The sequence below is a fragment of the Pelophylax lessonae genome (genome assembly GCF_965119305.1).
Source record: "Pelophylax lessonae genome assembly, chromosome: 6".
Classification (NCBI taxonomy): Eukaryota; Metazoa; Chordata; class Amphibia; order Anura; family Ranidae; genus Pelophylax; species Pelophylax lessonae.
Genome location: NC_138773.1, coordinates 267,141,586 through 267,156,442, shown reverse-complemented (window position 1 = coordinate 267,156,442; position 14,857 = coordinate 267,141,586). Strand labels below are relative to the sequence as shown.

General features: G+C 41.0%; 1 protein-coding gene across 4 annotated transcripts in view; it reads left to right on the top strand.

The window, feature by feature from the left end:
• The window catches only part of SLC4A10 (solute carrier family 4 member 10), a 409,068-nt gene that overhangs the window by 277,570 nt on the left and 116,641 nt on the right, over nt 1–14,857 (top strand). For all 4 annotated transcript variants that reach the window (XM_082261024.1, XM_082261023.1, XM_082261026.1 and 1 more), the window contains exon 6: nt 5,658–5,846. In XM_082261024.1, coding sequence (XP_082117150.1) covers nt 5,658–5,846 — 189 coding nt within the window. The remainder of the gene's footprint in view (nt 1–5,657; nt 5,847–14,857) is intronic.

Genomic DNA, 14,857 nt, shown 5'->3' with positions numbered 1-14,857 from the left:
TGTTATGATGGGTTTGCCTGGATTTCCTGGCTTGTGAATCTTGGGCAGCATGTAGAAGTCCCCAATTTCTGCATTATCCAGAAACGCATTGATAAGTTCTGAATGTAGGTGGGTTGGGTTGTTATAATGAGAACTTTTAATTGCTTAGTAAAATACTGGGTCGGATCATAATCCAGTTTTTTATAGTAAGTATTATTTGCCAGCTGCCTCTGGCCTTCCTGAATATATTTGTTTGTATCCATCACAATGACTGCTCCCCCTTTTATCTGCTGGTTTGATGGGGATGGCCTGATTATTATAAATCATGTACAGCTCTTCGCTCCAGTGGTGAAAGGCTGTATACAGGGCAGCCATCAGAAATTTTGGGGCCCCTTACACAGCTTTAGGCCTGGGCCCCTCCGGGCCTGACAACCAATATTCCCCAGGGCTCACCCTCTGGCCGTCCCACCGAGTCCTTCAGTGCACACACTTATTTTAACACTCTTACAACTTAATATATGAAAATGATACCAATCCAGCAAAGATACAGCCCAAATATTCAACAAAGAGACATCCCAATCCAGCAAAGAGATGGCCTCAAATATTCAGCAAAGAAAAAGCTCAATCCAGCAAAGAGACATCCCTTCGGCTGAATCGGCTTACTCTTTGGCTGCCCTGCTTGAGCAATTGCTAGTTACTACAACAACAACATCTCAATCTCGTTGGTTGGGGCCTGGCCAGCTGGGCCCCTCAAAATCTCTGGGCCCCCTACATGTGTATGGGCTGTCCCCCCCTGATGGCAGCCCTGGCTGTATAAGATTTTCTTTTGTTAGGTGGATATCAGGGATGTAACTCTCAGTCTGAAGCTGCCAATATAGGTGTCCAGTTTGGGGTTGCGTCCTTGTGGAGATGTGAAGTTGCTGTTTTTTATCCTTTTTCTTTTTGTCACCTTCTATTGTCCTAGAATACCTTTCATTACTGTGAGAATATTCTTTGAGCCTTAGTCTCCTGAAGAATTCCTCCATATCTGACAATACCTGTAAATTATCCAATTTGGTGGTTGGGCAGAATGTGAGGCCTTTGGAGAGGATTGTTATTTCTGGTTCAGAAAGTTTATGATTTGACAAATTAATGATTTCAAGTTCATCTGTTATATCCACATTTTCAGTCAGGTCAGTATTTACACAGATGATAACTTGGGATTCTGAATCTGATTCCAAGTCACTGATAGCAGGAGTTATAGATGTTGTGTTTGTTTTATGTTGTTTGGGTTGTATCCACAAGGCCTGCTCTTGTAGCTTCTGGAGTTTTTTTTTGCTTCCTGTTCATGGCAAGTTTTTGAAGTTGTCTTTTGTAAGGTTTCCATTTCATTCTTAATTTGGTTGATGCTTGTAGGGACCAATGGTGTTAAGGTTTCAAACACCGACTGCTTTTGTTTCCTAAATGTTTCCCTTTTTCCATACAGGAGAAATATCATAACACTTTATTTAAAATGGTGACACACAGAACTTAATACAAAACATCCCCCCCCCCTTCTCATATATAACATTATAAAGTACATGGCCGGGTGCAAAGGCAAAGTTTTGATTCGTTCTGAACTCTACCAAGTTCTACTCTTCAGTTCATGAGAGTGGGAGTAGTTGTCCGGGCTTCCAGATGTTTGTTGCAGTAGGGTTTTTATGTGTGGTTGAGCTAGGTGCTTCATACCAAGTACGCCAATTGGGAGTTGTGTCCTGTACTACAGGTACTAGCCTGCTCACATGCCAAGTTGATCCTTCCTCCAACCATTAGGTTTCTGATGTGGATTCTCACAGGCTTGGGGAGAATGGAGTTACATTTTGAATTGATTGATGACTTCCTTATCCCCACCCACTGGTCAGAAATGAGGGTAGTCGTCTTGACGTTTTTGTCATTGTAGGTTTTTGCTTTGACCTGGTACCCCTCTAGCTCGCAGGTTTAGGGATTCTGCTTTTTTTTTTGTTGGCTTCAATCCTATAGAGTAGGGTTCATAGGTCATGGACAATCCTCAGTTTTAAAGGCAATTACCTAGTGGCGCTGTGAGGGACTGACCAGTAGTGTTTCCAGAACCCTAGTTGCAGTTTTGCTGAAGAGGAGTCCTTCATGCAGATGTGTCTTTAGACCATTTTTAAATGTCTGGTTAAACTGTTCCACACCTCCATTGTCCTGTTAATGATGACATGGCGTTAAGATGTGCGTTATTCCCTTTGATTTAAGGAAAGTCTCAAACTCTATTAAAATAAATTGTGGATCATTGTTGGCAATGATTTCCAGCGGTAGTCCCTACCATCCCTTCAAGGAAGTGATGACAACTTTAGTGGTCATGACTGCTGCTATAGCCACCTCTAGCCCTTCTACAGTATCTTTAATGTTTTGTTGCTACTACAATTTCTAGGTATAAAGGTGTTCCAAATATGCTAGCTAATAATATTTGAATCTTTTTACATTGGTACTGAATCTGCAGGTCAATAAATGATTTTCATTTGCTGTCCATAAATAGCATAGCAACAGCTTAAACCATTACTGTTACTTTCAGGCCACTAATTCATAACTGGCCACGTTTAGGAGGTTCTCCTTTTTGGTCACACTGGCCCCTTTCCTAAGGTGAGAGACCTACTTAAACCTTTTGAATTTAGAGGTTCATTTTTGGTGTGCTGGGCATTTTTGAATGATCTAGGAATAAGACTAAGTTCACACTTGTGGGGCTCTGTGAGCTGCGTTTTGCACAGGCAAGGCAGACTATTCATTTGAATGGGCTAATGTGCCTTCTGAAAATGCAGGGAAAAGGTCCCTGCACCTTTTCTGAAAACATGGCCTTCAAGGAAACCACAAGTGCAGTTCCCAGTGCTGCATTTTCAAGTGCACCAGAGTGCCATTAGGACTAATAGTATCCCCCATGCATCTTGTTTATTGCTGACTTATAAAGTACCCCAGTGATACATCTAACAGAAGTTTATGATCAATTTTTTATAAATATTATGTAAAATACATAAACACTCAATTGTATATAAAAGGCAATGTTTCCAAGGCATAATTGTTATAACCCCTTAGGGTCCTTTCACACGGGGCGGACCGTTTTTGATCCGCTCCGCCACTTTTTTTTTTTGTTTACGGACATGGATGACACTTGTGTCATCCGGTCCATATGTCTGTTTATCATCCCATCCGTTTATGGATGATAAACGGAGATGATGCATGTCAATGGGATTGCGGATGTCAGCGGATGACACTGCTGACATCCGTTTTTGCGTCCGTTCGGTTTTTTTAAACGGAAGAAAAATAGGGTTCTGTTCCGTTACAAAAAACGGAACTGATAGGAAAGGACGCAAATCGGATGTCAGCGGATGGTCATCTGCTGATATCCGCAATCCCATTGACATGCATTATGTCAGTTTTTCATCCGCAAAAAAATGGGATGAAAAACGGACATACGGACCGCCCGTGTGAAAGGACCCTAAATCACAAAGTCAACCTCCATGTCTTGAATGAAAAATAAAAACCTGACAGGGTTCTAAGCCTTCCCTGCATCTAATACTGCTGAAGAGAACATCAGGTCTGGCATTACAGTTTGTATATTTATTTAGAAATCTCTTTGTAAAAAAATTGAATTGTTGATCTTGAAACTGTTCTTACTTTTTAGCAGAAGGCACACTGCATAGCTCCTAGTATTAATAATTAAGAGTTAATTTTGATTGCTCTGCCATGTGGTGAAACCACATCAGGTTTTAAATGTGGCTTGGACATTGTACAATTATTCAAGGTTTTAATAAATGAGACATAGTGAGTTTGCTGGAAGGGGATTAGCGGAATGAAACACGCAGTAGGCCCAGCCAATTTAAATAAAATCACTGAAAACTGACAAGCTTCCTAAATGAACCTTGGCAGTATAACAACAGAGCATTATATAATCAGTGTCCAGTTTCTGCTTATTTATTATTTTTACATGGTTTGGGATTTTAATCTCTGTAACGCTGATTAAAATAATAGTTAATGCAGGAAGCATTGTTTAAAATGAGATTGCTTGTCTGTGTTATGTACCAAGTGAAAAATGTATTAATATAATGACAAGGTCAACTGAGTTAGAGAAACACTTAAGACAAATACTGAAACTTACTACTAGAATTTCTATTCTTTTCACAATGGATACTTATTTTTAAATTGAAAAATACAGATATTTTTCTTCATCCCCCCCTGCATATCATCATTAAAGTGTAACTCCAGACAAAACATTTGTTTAATTTTGAATAATGTAAGGAAGGTTGAAAATGCATCTGCGTTCAGACTATTGACATTAAAATATTTACATATTTTTAACAGTTAGGGCCCTTTCACAGTGATCTGTTTTTGATTAGCTTTTGGTGTTTAAAAAGTGGAACAAAACTGCATGAAAAATGTATCCCTTTAAATTCTATGGAACTTCTCACACCAATACACTGTGGTACACTTTTAAAAGTCCTGCATGCTGCATTTGTGGTGCATGTTTAAAAAATGCACAAAAAATCCACTTACCTTTTGAAATGAATGGAAAATGCATCGAAAGTGCATTCACGCTGCAGTTGCGTTTTTGGTGCGCTTTTTGCATCACAGGTACATGATTGGAATCAAGTAATTGGAAAACACACCTAAAACACATCACAAGCACTTTTCAACTAAGCAGTGTGAAAGTGGTTCTAGTTTACTGACATTTACTCTTCTGTGTGTACTGTGTGTAGAGGCCTATTGAAAGCATTGAGCTCCGTTAAATTCAGATCAGTAAGAAAAAAAAAAAAAAATAACCTGAATCCCTGACCTTCCTAGCATCTTTTACTTTTAATTCATTCTCAAAAGATTCTCAAAATCCCAACAAAGCAATCATTCACACATAACATGAACATAGCCAGGCTATATAGAGGTTTTTTTGCACATTGTCATGGGTTTCTACACGCAGTTTGTAGTACAGGAGCAGAATCACATGTTTTAGGCCCCATAGACCTTAAAATAGGAGCACCTGCAAAAATATGGGTAAACATACTTGTTTTTCAAGTGTTTTTTACCTGCTGCCATTTAAGCTTTGAGTACAAAAACATTCCATTCTAGCTCACAGGAACTCAAGTACTTGTTGTAGGAGATTAGTAATATGAGCAATAAAAATGGCGAGAGGAAAGCAGGGGGTGTGTGAGCTACACATTTTTTCTCTTTATATCAGCTGCTGTTGTCTACCTTTGCAGCTCTGTAAGACTGCCAATGAGAGAAGTATCTGGCGGTGTGAAGGAGACACTTCAGGGATAATTTTCAACAGAAGCAGCTGCCTGCAGATAATGGGATACACACTATTACACATACCCAATGTGTTTGTTGCTGTATTCCAAAAAACTAATCTTCAGCTTTGAATGTGAATTTCTCCACAATACTGATAACTACAGAGGTTAATGAGGCTTGTTCGAAAGAGCTTCCACTGCTTGTTCAGAATATTTAAAAACTTAATTGTGCATAGACTGGTCACAGTTTTGTTTTAAATTCTCTTTCAGGCTTTTATCAGCATCTTTTCCCCCATCGGGGAGCATTTTATGCACTTTCTGTCCCCCAAGGAACAATGGAAGTAACTGTAAATCCCCCCAGAAAAAAAGGGAAAAACTCAAAAACTTTTTTTTTACACTCAGTTTGCTTTTTTTTGGCTTTAGATATGATTCTCGATCAACAAGTAGCTTCAGGGCAACTAAGCGAGGATGTCCGTCACAGAGTTCACAAGGCTCTCCTGAAACAACACCATCATCAAAACCAAAAGAAGTTAAGTAATCGAATACCAATTGTGCGCTCTTTCGCTGATATTGGCAAGAAACAGTCAGAGCCCCATTCCATGGACAAAAATGGTAAGTTCTTGGTTTTCCTTCATTGAATCAATACATTTCACCTTTCTTTGGCTAGAAATATGTTATATAATTGAAGCCACACGGTGATGGACAGTTTTGTTTGGTCTGCTATGCTAAAAAGCCTGTTAAAGTCCATGTCAACCTTTTCAATTTTTGTACCTGTAAATTATTGCTTTGTGTTATTCATTATCATAATTGTATTTAATTACCTCTGCCTCTCCCATGGATGATCTGTGCACACTCCTGTGGGATCATGGACAATCCTCAAGATATGGTTTGCCCATAGATAATAGGTCTGTAATATGCATAAAAAAATCATACATAAATTTGCTTCCAATCCCTGCTCAATATCATAGTTTAATGGAAACCTGTATTAAAAAGGTCAGAAGCTCCACTGTTGACTATGAAGCATAGGGTCTTAAAGCTACCTGGTTGCAATTCATTATTGATAAAATTGCCTTCTTTTTCAGTCTTAACTATATTTTTGTAACATGGTCCCTTTAACCACTTGCCGACCGCCGCACGACTATCTACGGCGGCGGTCAGCCCCTCACAGGCAAAGTGACGTAGGTCTACGTCGCTCGCCTGTGAGGGTTTAGGGAGCGAGCGCGCGCCGCCGGAGGCGCGCTCCCGCGTGGTCACGGACCCCCCCGCGCGTGTGACCGGCGGACCCGATCGCCGCCGGCCACTCTGCGATCGGCGGGGGAGAGGGAGAAAGTCAGGCAGCTTGTGTAAACAAGCTGCCTGTCATTCTCCTCTCTGTATGAGAGCTGATCACATGGATCTACTATGTAGATCCATTGATCACTCTGCATACAGTTGAAGCCACAGCCAATCACAGTTAGAATCACGCCCCTAGGGACACACACAGCCCCTCCCTCTCAAATAAAGTTAACCCCTTCATATATATAGCACTGATTACTGTAGAAATGTCACTGGTAACCCCAAAAGTGTCAAAAATGTCAGTCAAGGGTCCGATCTTTCCGCCGCAATGTCGCAGTACCGCAAAAAAAATCGCAGATCGCCGCCATTACGCGTTAAAAAAAAAAACAACAAAAATGACAAAAATCTTTCCCTTTGTTAGTAAACGCAATAACTTTTGCGCAAACCAATCAAAATACGCTTTTTGCGATTTTTTTTACCAAACATAGGTAGCATAAAACAAATTGGCCGAAAATATTAAAAAATTTTGATTTTTACATTTTTTTTGGGGGGAATTTCATATAAAAAAAAGGGAAAAATATTGCTATTTTTGCAAAATTTACGCTCTTTTTTTGTTTATAGCGCGTGATCAAAAAATCGCACAGGTGATCAAATACCGCCAAAAGAAAGCTCTGTTTGTGGGAAAAAAAGGACGCCAAATTCGTTTAGGTACAGCGTCGCACGACCGCGCAATTGTCCGTTAAAGTCACGCAGTGCCGAATCGCAAAATACCCTCTGGTCGTTTAGCAGCCAAATCCTCCGGGGCTTAAGTGGTTAAAGTATTGAGGTTAGAGAAAGACAGTCAACTATTACTTTTAGAAGGGAGTCAGTAATGGCTTTTGCATTACTTTTATGAGTTTCCTTTATGTATTTCGGTTTCTTTTAAACGTTTCTAGCAATGTACAGAGTGAATTCTGAATTATTCAAGGCTTCTATTTTGTGCCATTTGTTCCAGCTCAACTCAAAACACCCTAACCTGATTATAAGTATAATTCTATACAGGTACCTCTCCTGGACTGATAACACTGCAGCACTGGCCAAGAAATCACAGCAGCATCTCTACTTTCGCTGCAAACTGAGGAGAGCCAGAGCCCCATCCCCCATCATGTACACCTTCTACAGAGGCACCATCGAGAGCATTCTGACCAGCTGCATCACTGTGTGGTGTGGCACCTGCAATGCATCTTGCTGGAAGACTCTGCAACGCACAGTGAGAGCAGCTGAGAAGATCATTGGTATCTCTCTCCCCTCCCTTCAGGATATTTATGGAACCCGTCTCACTCGCAAAGCTCTATGCATTGCAGGTGATCCTACCCACCCGTTACACAGCTTCTTCAGTCTGCTGCCATCAGGGAGGAGACTGCGGAGTCTCCAGGCCAGGACCAGCAGACTGAAGGACAGCTTTATCCATCAGGCTGTCAGGAAGCTGAACTCGCTCCGAACTTGCCCCTTTGTCCCTTTTCTGCAATAGGCACCACTGAACTATGCACCTCCCCTTCCCTAGATCCCATATTCCTAGGTCCTTCCACCCCCTCCCACCCCCTCCTCCCACTAGCATTCGATGATTTGCACCAGTCACTTTGGCAGCATTGGTCTGCTCACTACCTCATTCACCATGGAACTGAAGTCATTGGTCTGCACTTTATCTGTCATGTGCCTTGCGCTGTTTTTATTTAACTTTATCTTTATTTATTTTTTGTGTTTTTAGATTTTTAGGCTATATTGTTAGTGTTATCTGTATGCACCGGGGGTCTAAGAGTAACGTAATTTTGATTCTCTGTATGTATGTATTGTACATGTGGAAGAATTGCCAAAAAAGTAGATTTGACTTTGACTTTGACCTGAGGTATTTACAAGAGGCAAACAGACTTCTCATTTTGCAAGGGAATTTTCCCCAGAGCGAATGAGGTGAAGCTCTGCTGACTTCCATCATCCATGTGCAAGCAAAAATGCTGTTTTGTTTATTACCCTTGCATGTGATTGGGTATTCTTTGCAAAGTGAAATTTCCCTACATCATTAAGGCTAAGGGCTAATTACCTTTGCAAAATGAGTAGTCTATTTGTCTTTCTTAAATCAACCCCACTGTGTTCCGGGCAGAAAGTGGTATGTTTAGCTTCACTCATAAAACACCAGGCTTAAAGCATAAATAAATATTTCTTAACCACTTAAGCCCCGGAGGATTTGGCTGCTAAACGACCAGAGGGTATTTTGCGATTCGGCACTGCGTGACTTTAACGGACAATTGCGCGGTCGTGCGACGCTGTACCTAAACGAATTTGGCGTCCTTTTTTTCCCACAAACAGAGCTTTATTTTGGCGGTATTTGATCACCTGTGCGATTTTTTGATCACGCGCTATAAACAAAAAAAGAGCGTCAATTTTGCAAAAATAGCAATATTTTTCCCTTTTTTTTATATGAAATTCCCCCCAAAAAAAATGTAAAAATCAAAATTTTTTAATATTTTCGGCCAATTTGTTTTATGCTACCTATGTTTGGTAAAAAAAATCGCAAAAAGCGTATTTTGATTGGTTTGCGCAAAAGTTATTGCGTTTACTAACAAAGGGAAAGATTTTTGTCATTTTTGTTGTTTTTTTTTTTTAACGCGTAATGGCAGCGATCTGCGATTTTTTTTGCGGTACTGCGACATTTCGGCGGACAGATCGGACCCTTGACTGACATTTTTGACACTTTTGGGGTTACCAGTGACATTTCTACAGTAATCAGTGCTATATATATGCACTGTTACTGTAAAAATACACTGGTAGTGAAGGGGTTAACTTTATTTGAGAGGGAGGGGCTGTGTGTGTCCCTAGGGGCGTGATTCTAACTGTGATTGGCTGTGGCTTCAACTGTATGCAGAGTGATCAATGGATCTACATAGTAGATCCATGTGATCATCTCTCATACAGAGAGGAGAATGACAGGCAGCTTGTTTACACAAGCTGCCTGACTTTCTCCCTCTCCCCCGCCGATCGCAGAGTGGCCGGCGGCGATCAGGTCCGCCGGTCACACGCGCGGGGGGGTCCGTGACCACGCGGGAGCGGGAGCGCGCCTCCGGCGGCGCGCGCTCGCTCCCTAAACCCTCACAGGCGAGCGACGTAGACCTACGTCACTTTGCCTGTGAGGGGCTGACCGCCGCCGTAGATAGTCGCGCGGCGGTCGGCAAGTGGTTAAACAAACCAAATAGTGCCACACTCCACCTTCACTAAATGAATTCTAATTTGTCTCAGAAAGCTGCAATGATAAATAAAAAAAATATATAATAAACTTGTGTAATTACACCAAACCTTTGTGGCTATAAACAACATGTATACAAACCATTTTATAAATGTATATTTAGTATAGCTATCCCTAAATTGTGGTTCCTGCCTCCCCTCACCTCCTGAGGGGGCTATTGGGTGCCATCAATTTTCTTCACAGAAAAGCCCAGCCAGGTTCTACATGTGCAGTAAATTTCCTTTTCATTTGTATGATATGGCCATTGGTTGGACATTTACTGCACTTGTGTGGCCTGGCCTGGTAGAGTTTCTGTGAAAAGGCTGTGCGTCTCTCATTGGAACTTGCTGGAGAGGGGGGGGGGATACATTTAAGGAATACTGTACTAAAAGTACAGTTATAGTTTAAAGTCACCTTTACCCCTGTACGGCCACCATTAGCATTCCTTACAAGGCACACGGGTAGCCTGTTTCCAGTCTTTGTATTGTGGCCTCTCGGTATTGCAAAACCTTTTTTAGAAAGACCCTCTACACTTATGTGTCACAATCTTCTCCCCGGTAGTGAAGAGTGCATCTCTTTGTGCCTTCTACTTAGGTATTTGAAACTTTAATATAAAGCTACCTAGAGTTTGGAGCTCTCATCACTTGGGCACTTTGGATATTAGGATTCTTGTGGATGGAGATACCTTAGCACTAGAAGGTGGAATGTAGTACCAGGAAGAGGAATAGCTACTCAATAGCTGCTCAATGTGGCATATTTATAAAGAAGTTAATCTGACATTCACCAAACATTCACTGCAGGTGAATCTTCCTGTTCCTGTGGTTTGAAAATCTGTGACTGATTCACTACTAGTGATGAGGTTTGGGTTTGTCACTGCCATGGGTTTGCAATCACATGGTATTCAGTATGTCCAAAATGTGCAGTCCCACCAAGTAATTGTTAAAATTTGTCAGGCCAATTTTTTTTTAACTATAAAGCACTGCCTGACTTTTCAGCTGTGGTTACCAAGGTTACAATGGACAATAATACGGGATTAGTTATTTTTCAGGCCCCCCCCCCCCCCCACACAGAATTTAAAGGGTGGTTTGGTTTACCAACAGCCATGTGTCAGCATGTAGATATATACAAAAAGAAAGTGGGTGTTGGCGCTGCTCTGTGTTACCTCCAGATGTTAACTACTATATCAAGTCTGCTTAGATGTTACATATAGTAATAAAAAAGCAATACCAGTCTGGCTACTATAAGTAAATGTATGTATATCACCACACTCTATGTAAAATAAATATATAAAGTCCAATGTCTATATCCAAAATTGGATATGTGCTATATGTGCAAAAAATCTATGTGCAAAATCTGCTCCTATTGTGCAAAAAGCATGTAAAACAATAATGTGCAAATACAATTCACTTAACATATAAATCCAGAACCTGTGCAAAACATTACTGGTGCAAAACTGCCAAAAAAGTGCAAGTGCTAAATTGCATTTACATAAAACTCAGCTTCCAATGTTAGATAAAAGTAAAATCTTATAAGTTCATAATGAGGCTTATAGTATCCTTTAATTTCACTCTCTCCTTGATCTTGCTGCTCATTGTAGTGCCATCAGTAAAACGATAAACAGCGGTGCTGTTACACTCGGATTAAAACCACGGCATGCAGTGAGCCCCAGTGCCTACATTCGTGTCCCCCATCTGGTATCACACTCACCAGATATCTTTCCCCTTATAACAGGGGTATCCGCTTTATGTATATGTTTGGCTTGTAAATTGCCTCCACGCACTCCTTATGCTCCCCCTCTTTTTTAAAGGGTTGTTGGTATGCTCCCACATGTGGTCAATGGAACATAGAAGAGAAAGCCCCATAGTGTTAAAGCGTAATATACAATTGTTTATTAAAAATCAATAGGGCACTTACATTAAAACGTTCAATCAATCACATGTGATACAATCCAGGAAGTCCGGAGCACTATGCGCTCCACGGACACAAACCGTAAGTTGTGCAATGATACTTGGCTCAACCCTATGCATTTCATCACTCTGATGTCATCTGTAGCAGTCGAATAAAAAAAAAATTACTGTATGAAACATATAAGCAGACTTTCTATAGTAGTTAACATGTAGAGGTAACACAGAGCAGTGCCAACACCCACTTTTTTTTGTATATATCTATTTTAGACGCCACCCAGGTGGTTAGTAGTGATGGACGAACATCGGCCGTGGCGGATCGCGAACGCCAGCCGCAAATTTTCTCAAAAGTCCGCGAACCGCGAGTTCGCGGCGGGCCCCATTGACTTTAATGGGAGGCGAACTTTAAAATCCTTTAGGTCATATTTGCAGCCACAAAATATGTACTAGCTGTGCACAAATAGTCCCAGCACATGGACAATGTCATAACAGAAGTATTGCAATTGAAAAAGTTGCCCTAATTTTTTTATTTTTTTTTTACAGAATCAGCCAGAACTGACAGCAGCCGATAAATACATTGTCTAATACATATAGGGTCCATACACACATCTGTAAAATGGGTCTGCATCCATTCCACAATTTGGCGGAACCTTTACAGACCCATTGTTTTTCATTTTCAGGCTGAAAAATTAGGCATTCACAGCATAAAGAAGTGTCGGCCATTCCAGGCCCCAAAAATTAACCCACATGCGTTTATCTGACAGCTAAGAACGTAGTATTCTGTGGCTGAAGGTACATTAGGCATTCACAGGTAACTGAAGTAAGTGTCGGCCATAAAAGGCACCAAAAGATAGCCCACATGGGTTTACTTGACAGCTAAGAATGTAGTATTCTGTGGCTGAAGGTACATTAGGCATTCACACAGTACACAGAAGTAAGTGTCGGCCTGTATAGGCTCCAAAAATTAGCTCACATGGTTTGAACTGACAGCAAAAAACTTAGTTTTTGATGGCTAGAGGTATAGTAGGCGTTCACAGTACACAGAACCGTAAGTGTCGGCCTGTATATTCTCTGCCCGTGTTTGCTAGACCATGTGTCTGTGTAGATAACACCCCGCTTCAATCTGTGGTATTGGGGGGCCACAGGTTTATCACACCAGTTCTACAAATAATTGGCCAGTATCTGTTGTCAATGTGTGTAGCACAGTTAACACAGCAAAAGAGGCCAAATTTTTGCAGGACTAAAATACAATCTTAGAAAAGTATACTGTTAAATAACACCCGCTTCAATATGTGCTATTGGGGGGCCACTGGTCTATCACACCAGTTGTTCAAAAAATTGGCCAGTGAGTTTGGCACTGTTTGTATCAGAGTTAACACAGCAAAAGAGGCAATATTGTTGCAGGACACAAATACACTTGTAAAAGTATACTCAAATAACACCCCACTTCAATATGTGGTATTGGGGTGCCACTGGTTTATCACACCAGTTGTTCAAAAAATTGGCCAGTGAGTTTGGCGCTGTGTGTATCAGACTTCACTCAGCAAAAGAGGCAATATTGTTGCAGGACACAAATACACTTGAAAAAGTTTACTCAGATAACACCCCACTTTAATATGTGGCATTGGGGGGGAGCATTGGTGTAGCACACCAGTTCAAAAAAATGACCAGTGAGTTTGGCGCTGTGTGTACCAGACTTCACTCAGCAAACTAGGCAATATTGTTGCATGACACAAATACACTTGAAAAAGTTCACTCAGATAACACCCCACTTCAATATGTGGCAAGGGGGGGGGATTGGTCTATCACACCAGTTATAATACATTATAAGTGCTTTTGTCACTGTGTGTAGTGTTGCTGCAGAAACGCTCAGTCTCACCACCACACCTGTCACAATGCAGCACAGTGCACCATAATAGTACTAACCCACTATATTATGCTTTCTACAAAGTATATTATACTGTGGATTACCCCCCCCCCCCCCTTTTTAGTGCACTTCACAGCAATACCAAAAAATTTGCAGCCCTTTACATGACTTTTGTGGACATTACCAGAGCAATTTGTGTGTGACTGCAGCCGATCTCTAACTGCCCCTAAAGCATCCACTGGATACCTGACCCTATAGTAAAGAGACTGTAATAGACCCTATAACAACACTGGAGCATTTTAAATGACTTTTGTGGACATTGACAAAGCGATTTCTGTGTGACTGCAGCCGATCTCTAACTGCCCCTAAAGCAACCACAGGATACCTGGCCCTATAGTAAAGAGACTCTAATAGACCCAAAAACGACATTGGAGCATTTTAAATGACTTTTGTGGACATTGACAAAGCGATTTCTGTGTGACTGCAGCCGATCTCTAACTGCCCATAAAGCAACCACAGGATACCTGGCCCTATAGTAAAGAGACTGTAGTAGACCCTAAAACGACATTGGAGCATTTTAAATGACTTTTGTGGACATTGACAAAGTAATTTCTGTGTGACTGCAGCCGATCTCTAACTGCCCCTAAAGCAACCACAGGATACCTCTCCCTAAGCTGAAAAGATACTAGACCTATACCGAAAAATACCAGCCCTGAAAATTATTTTTGTGGCTCTTCACAGCGCTATATGTGTCTAGCAAACTCTCCCTGATGAGCACAGCAGACCTCTCCCTACACTGGCAGAAAGCGGAATGTGAAATGGCCGCCAGATCGGGTCTATTTATAGGGTAGGGGGACTGTCCATGTGCTGGAATGTTTCAATTGGTTGTCCATAATCCCATTTCATCTAAAATCTTTCTATTGGCCTATTGTCCATTTGAGAGAAGGGCAGACATTCACCTTTTTTATGTCAGTTATTACGGTTGTGCAATCAGTTTCACAAAATTAATTCATGAATATAAAGCTAAATATGTGGAAAATTGTATGTAGGAAATTGAGACACAGATTTCCTCAAAATGGACACAATATAGAGCCCCTATTTGGGAATACTTTGTGTCTGCATTTTGTCTTGAAGGGTTATACCTAGTAGTTCTGTGCCCTTCATGATCCCAACAACTCACCTCCCTGTGCCGATATAAACGCCAAAGTAGCAGCTGCGATTCATGTGGTTGTCTGTCCCCTCAAACCAAACTTAAATGCAACGTTTTCTGAAGAATACTTTGCATAATGTAGCTGTAAGTTTATGTATAATATAATATTAT